Below are 6816 nucleotides of genomic sequence, written 5' to 3' on the forward strand. Positions count from 1 at the left end.
GAGCTGGTCAGGTGTCTGCAGCTGCAGCAAAGGCAGGTCCTCTCACCAGCTTGTAGGTGCAGCAGCAACAGCAGAGCTGGACAGAGGGCACCCCACAGCTGCTCCAGGAGGAGGTGAGTGACCATCCTAATTCCTACAGTCCACAGCAAAGAGGAAGTTGAGCCCCACCCAAAAATTTTCCCACAAGTGCATGTAAGTGTTTTATACACCCCCTGACAATGTATCGTGGTCATCCGTGATTTGTGGCTCTATTGTGCCGCTGCTGTACTAACAGAAGCTACCTGTGAAGGTATTACAGTTGTCTGTCTTGACTTAGCTGAAATCATATCCAAAGACAACTTCTGGGATAAAAAAAGCTGGAGAGGAACTTTTGACAAGGGCATACAGTGATCAGACAAGAGAGAAGTACTTGATAAGAATTTGGTGGTATCTCTTTTCAGCAAATCTCCTTTTATTGTCCTGGATTGGATCACCTGCTAACTGTTCATTAACCATGAGTTCCGTATCAGCCATAATGTTAAGTTTTCAAACTCAAAATTAGATTGACAAGTCTGTAATGATGAAGTAATAAAATGGTGGCATCTGTGGTATCTAAGCAATATTTTGAGACTTATGAGGAAGAAAAATTATTACACCGGTTGATTTCTTGGCCAGCCCCTTTAACATTTTCAGATGCACATTATTTGGACATCATTATTTAAATACTGTGCTTTTTCGTTACTGGTTAACTTCACCGCTAAGTTACTGTTGCAATAGAGAGTATTTCATCATCACATGCTATTGCACATCTTTTCCCCAAGTACAGCTCCAAAATGTTTACTGACCTCATCTGCTTTGTCTCCATTATTTATGAAGTCGTTATTTTGGAAAACAGCATATCCATGCCTTGGTGTAAGGCTCTTTGCATTCCTGGTGGATTTAAAATCACTTTGGCCTTGTCCTGATGACCATGGGTTTTTTCCTTAGGCCTTGTTTCTTGCCTTTTTCTGCCCTCTAATAGAGGTTTTCTTCATTTGTTAGCTTTTTTTGTTTACCTTTCACTCTTCTCCTAAGCGAGGCAGATGTTTTCACTGGCATAACTTTGATACTAATAGCAGGATTGAAGAATTTTCTCAGATCTCTTGTAAATTGTTCAAATGTTTAGAATGTTCAGGATCTGTTTTCTGTTTATGTTCCTTCTGCCACATGGCTTGGCTCATAACTATGTTCAGCCTCATGAAACACTCCCTCCTGACATGTATAGGATGTTGGTTTGCATTTTATGTCTGAAGTCCCATCTCTTTCTTCACAGTAATAGCAAATTTCTTTTTCCTTTTCTATGCAAAAGTTTGATCTTATTTCAGCTGCCAGGCTCCAGATGGTAATTAAGGAGCTGGATGAAAGTCCTGGCTTTTCCTGTGTTTAATGTTATCAGCAAGGGTTTGGAATAAAATGTGTGTGTCATGAAACTCGTAATTTCCATGGCTTACTGATTTATCCTGCCAGCATCTCAGAATCTGGCAATAAGTGTCCTTGGAAAAGCCAAGAAAAACCCTGAACTGTTACAAGCCTGGGCTGATAGCCCAGATTTTCCTGTTTTCTTTTATTGAAAGTAAAGGATCCGAAAGAGTGATTTCCATGCTGAAATAAAACAGTTCAGTGCTGAACATAGACCTCTCATTTTCAAAAGAAGTTGCCAGCACTTGAAGTGATTCCTTGATCTAATTATATGGATTTTCCAGTCTTTGTTAGATATTTCCTTCTTTGGAAGGAAAACACCCTCGATTATTACACCAGTGCAAGCTCTATCCATGGATGTCAATGTGGGAAAAGCTGTTCTGCTCTTGAATACAGAGGGACTAATGATTCTGGCAGACACTCTGGTATGTCCTAAAGCCAAAAAGATTATTCATCCACCTTGACACCAGGGGAAAAGAATTACAGGGCTATCAAAGTGAGCGGGAAATATTTGATGCCAAAGAAAAGAGATGAGAGCACAGCGGAGTGTTTCTCAGCACAGCACATCCCTGAGTGTCTGTATCTGAGGCAGATGCACCTCTGCTTCCTCTGCAACCTGCGAAATGGAGCTGGGCTTACAACGTGCTGCATCACTCAGTGCCTTGAGGAATGGCTTGGCTGCCAGCGCTGCCTCCTGTGTCCTCCAAGCTTGGAAAAACAGGCAGCTGTCCCTCTTTGTGCTGGCTGGCTGGGGATGGATACAGAGAGATGCTGAGTCTGGCTTGATGGGGTCTGAATGCGATAACGGGGTTTGTCTCCCCAGGACAGCGGGGTCCTGGGGAAGGCTGGGGATGTTGCATCCTGAGCTGTGAGCACCACCAACATTAGAGGTCTGAGCTGGGCAGTAGGAAGAGGCTGATAGGTCCCATATGCATGAGGTGGCAAGATGGGGAGTCCATAAATAAGGAATGAGTGAGAGAACCAAGCAGGCACAGCCTGCACAGCCCAAGAGGCAACAAAAGGCTGGAAAGCTGGAAGTGGCTAGGGCTGGACATGGCACCCTGATGAGCATCCAGGAGGGAATCTGACCTGCACTGCTGCACGCTCGGGCAGCGGGCCCAGTCCTCTGCCTGGTTTTCATTTATTTGAGAGGAAGATTCTGAAACATGGCCAAGAACAGCTGCAATAAAAGCAGTCAAATGACAACTAAAAAAACCCAAATTGCTAGCTCTTCATTCCCAGTTGAATGATGTGAAGCCTTGAGCTCATCCTGGAAATCTTTTGCAGCAGTCATCACATCTCCATCACTTGGCACTTCTCCTCAGGGCTAAGGTGGGAAAAGTCCTCTGGATCCTGTCCCCAGATTCAGTCAAGAAGCCTTGGTGATTCTGGCACACTGCTTTGTGCCTTGAGGAGTGGTTATTCAATCCAGCCAGCCTCGGGAAAAGCAGCTGGGATAGCCAGGCAAGCTGAAAACGTGGTACACTGAGCATGGGGTACAAAATCAGCACTGAGCTCTGCTGCCCACTCATCCCAGCCTGGCTCATGGAAGCATCCATCCCCACCAAGCATGGCTGGGGGGTGTCCTTGGATCAACTTGCTCCCTGCTGCATGGGAAGTGCTTCCAGCTCCTTCCTGACTCCTCTCCTTGCTCCTGATGCTGGAGCTGCCACTGGTAGGTTTGGGTTGGGCAGCAGAGGGACACTGTGTGGCCATGCAATATGTGGGGCTGTGGTTGCTGAAGGAGGTGTCTTATCTTTCTCTGTAAAATGAGCTAAAGAAAGTGTGTGGGATCCAGCATTGATGGGTTTGATGAGGTCTTTTTGTAACCATCAGAGAAGCTTGTATAATTCTGGGTGGTAGAGATACTTTGAAGCAATGCTTCAGGCTTGAGATATCTGTTTTCATTTTGTGTTGGCTGAATGCAGTGCACAAGAACAAAGTCATCTGGTAGCAGCCAGTGCAGGATACTGAAACCTGCCTGGGCTCTGGCCTGCAAGGGGAGAAGTCTGTGCACATGTCCCTCTCCTGCCTTGTTTACAGGAATTTTTCCATCCACATTCCCTCAGCAAGAGCAAAACAAACTCCCGGGACCCTCCTCACCTTGTTCCTCTGCCTCAGGAAGAGTCCTGACACTGTTCAAGAAACAATAATGGCATGCCCTATGCCCATCCTGCAGCTGGGGCTGTGTGAAACAGACGTGTGCAGATGAGCTTTCTCCCACCAGAGCAGGATGCTGGCACCAAGAAGTCTGCATTGCCTGAAGCCCTGGAGGCTGCATCTTCCCACTGACACCCTTGGTCCCTCTGAGGGTTGGGAGAGTGTTTGACTTCTGCGTCTGCACCAGTTTAGTTTAAATGTCTTGCTGAACATGTGGACATGGGAAGCATTGTTTTGGGTGAGGAATCACATGTTTTGCTCTCTTCAAGCTGCATTGGGCTGCCATCCTTCTCCTACCCTTCTACGGGAACCTGAAGTGAAGTGCAAAGGCCAAGGCTTCAAGTTCTCAGTCTTGTGCTGGCAAAACCTCATCTGGGCTCTTTGGGGTACCCACAGGGAAATGTGTCAGCTTCCAGCACTGACACATGTGGGGTCATGTGTGTGCGGTTTGTTCTGCCCCACATACAAATACTTGCATGAAACAACTTGAGTTTAATCATTTAAGCTGGGTTTGAAGTGTTTAAAGGGGAAAAGTACCTCTGTGTGTTGGAGCAGGGGAAGAAGCCGTGTTCCATTTCTATGTTTGGGTGTCATGTAATGGGTTTTATTCCTGCATGGTTTGGGGTTTTCAGGTTTGTTTCTTTCTTGCTTTCTTTCTTTGTTTTTATACCCCACAGTCTATGCAAAGTCAATAACCTCACCAAAGTTATTGCTTTAAGTGGCCTTGGTGCTGAACAACTCCTCTCTGCATTTCAGGGTGTTTGTGAAGAGGTCTCATTTGGAGTTACAGGATTATAAAGTGACCCTGAATTATTTGATCTTCTTGATTTGAAGACAGAGGTGGCTGAAACACAAAGACCCCTTTTGGCATGTTGGTAAGTGCAAAGCCCTAAAAAAATAAAGCAACCAAAACACTCACTGTGTTGCCTTACCAGATAAAAACTCATCCTATTCAAGCTTACAAGTTCTGAAGTCTATAAACAAACTGAGAGCAGGCTGTAGGATTTAATTAGCTGAGTGTCTTGAGAGCTATCCCAGGAGCTGGGATCATGAACCAGAACCAAAGGAGCACAGTGAGGGGGGCAGAGGCTCAGTGCTCAACTGCACATGATGGCACAGCTCGGACACTGCTGGCCAGTGCCACAGTCACAGCACAGCAGCATCACCACTGCTGTTACTTGCTGTAGCAGCACATGGAGGCAAAAGCTCTGTTGAGTCAAATACTAAGGAAGCAGGTAACAAAAATGCAGGCCCTGCTCCAAAGACAATTTCCAACTTTCCTGTCAGAGCTGCTTTTCAGGGCATTTTAAATTTTTTTTCCAGGCCAGAGCAAACGAATGGATGAGATCCATGCTGTTCCAGGACAGGGTGCCTTATTTATCTGCTTGCCCCAGTCCTCAAATATGTAGTTTGATCAGCTTCCCAGCTGGCTGGTCCCATTTTACTGCAGTTTCTCTGGTTGGCACTGCCAGCCTTCCCTTTGCAATGCCAGTCACATTGGATAACTGCTTGCAAACGGCTGCTGCAGTCGCCTCCTTTCACCTTCCACCCCAGTCACGAAAATTTTATGAAGTGTACAAACTGGAACACAGAGGAACAGCACAGCTGCTGTGTGAAGGCTGTTGAGATGGCTGTTTCCATGTGCAGGGGTCCCAGAAAGGACCTTGCCCCTCCTCGTTGGGCAGCGGTGCGGTACCGTGGCAGCTGTGCATGGGAGCGCTGCTGACCCTGGGCAGGACGGCTGCCAGCAGGATGGAGCTCCAGGAAAGGCTGGCTGCCAGCACCCTGCGCCCCACGCCCTGCTGGCCCAGTGTAAGTCACTCAGGTGCACGTGGCACATTTTGGGGGCTGCAGCTCGTTTTATCAGTGCGTGATGTTCTCCTGCCCCTTCCAGGGCAGGACGCGCCACGGGGGCAGTGCCCGCTCAGGACCGTGCTGTGCCAGGCACCCTTGCTGGGCCCCAGCAAACTGGGAAAACTCCAGCTCCTTCTGAGCATGGCACCACATCTCTAATGAGAGTGCTCGACTGCCTGCAAGGTAGAAGGTAATGCACAATGACCTTTTGCAGGCTCAGCAGCCTCCAGAGGTACCTTCCTAAATTCAGATGCAGTCTTGCTCACTGGCAGTCTGATTTTCAGAGTGGCAGAGTACTCAGCAGCTCAACTCCCCTGAGTGCTTTGGGGAGACAGGCCTCTCCTGAGTAGCCAAGGTGAGCAATCTGCCCTCTCTCTTCCAAACATTAATTTTTCTGGGCCCCAGGAGGAAAAAAAACCTTGCAGGCTTGTGAAGGGGTAAGAAACAGTCCTACTGAAATGAACACCTTCCTTTCCCAGCCCTCCCCAGGCTGCAGTGCTCACCACCTCTTCAGCTCCCAGACTCTCTTCTATTATGATAAATAATTTGCCTGATGCAGCCCAAACCCAAGCAATTGCAGTGCAGTAGCATGGATGTATTGTTACACCCAGGCTCAGATGGGAGAGGGAGAACCTGCTGATGTGCCCCACTAATTTCAAGATTATACCCAACACATAAGTTTCTCAGAATCTGCCCAAAAGTTATTAAAAAATATGATCAGTAACTGCCTATTTCACAGGGGCTAAATTATTTTCTATCTTTGTGACACTAGAGAGCTTGAAAATTCCCATGTTCTGCTCAAAGCATACCACAGTGTAACACGGGGAAGAGTCATGTCCTTTTACTGATGGAAGAATAGCTTGTAAATGTAATGTGCCACCACTGGAACATGTTTGTGGTTGAAACCCTGTCTCAGAGCATTGTCTAAAGAAGCCCCAAACTTCTTTAAAAACAACTTAAACATTCAGAGAAGGTTCTTTGGAAAGTAAAGTGTAAAGCAGATGTCTCAGGGCTGGAGCCTGCGTGTTCAGAGCCTGCAGCCGCCCCTGCTGCGTGTTAACCATCACGGTCCAGGTTGCTGCATGCAACAACGTTCAAGAGCAACAAGGCAAAAAGAAAAGCTGGGAGCAAAGGGAAGCAGTAAGGACAGCCTCCAGTTCACCCTGCTCGCTGCACAGCTCTCCCCAGCCCACCCTGATCAAACACACTTAATAGATACTTACATCCCATTTGATACCGCCGGTCCCGTGTCCCCTCGGTAACGTCTCTGCAGCGGGCTGCCAAGCAGGCACATCTGGATGTAGTTAGTGTGAGACATTCCTCAGCCTTCCAGCGGGACCGGGGAAAGCCTCGGGGCGCCGAGCA

General features: G+C 47.5%; 1 protein-coding gene across 5 annotated transcripts in view; it reads right to left on the reverse strand.

Annotated features, from left to right (window-relative positions):
* Positions 1–6810, reverse strand: part of B3GNT9 (UDP-GlcNAc:betaGal beta-1,3-N-acetylglucosaminyltransferase 9) — a 16057-nt gene extending 9247 nt beyond the window's left edge. For 4 of the 5 annotated variants that reach the window (XR_001864172.1, XR_001864170.1, XR_001864171.1 and 1 more), the window contains exon 1: positions 6675–6810. Coding sequence is in view for 1 of the 5 variants with exons in the window: in XM_017740869.1 (XP_017596358.1) it covers positions 6675–6769 (95 nt within the window). In the remaining 4 variants the exon portion in view is untranslated. The remainder of the gene's footprint in view (positions 1–6674) is intronic. The other variant, XM_017740870.1, reaches the window with a different exon arrangement.
* Positions 6811–6816: the final 6 nt, after the last annotated feature.

This window comes from Corvus brachyrhynchos, unplaced genomic scaffold (genome assembly GCF_000691975.1).
Source record: "Corvus brachyrhynchos isolate BGI_N302 unplaced genomic scaffold, ASM69197v1 scaffold26, whole genome shotgun sequence".
Lineage (NCBI taxonomy): Eukaryota > Metazoa > Chordata > Aves > Passeriformes > Corvidae > Corvus > Corvus brachyrhynchos.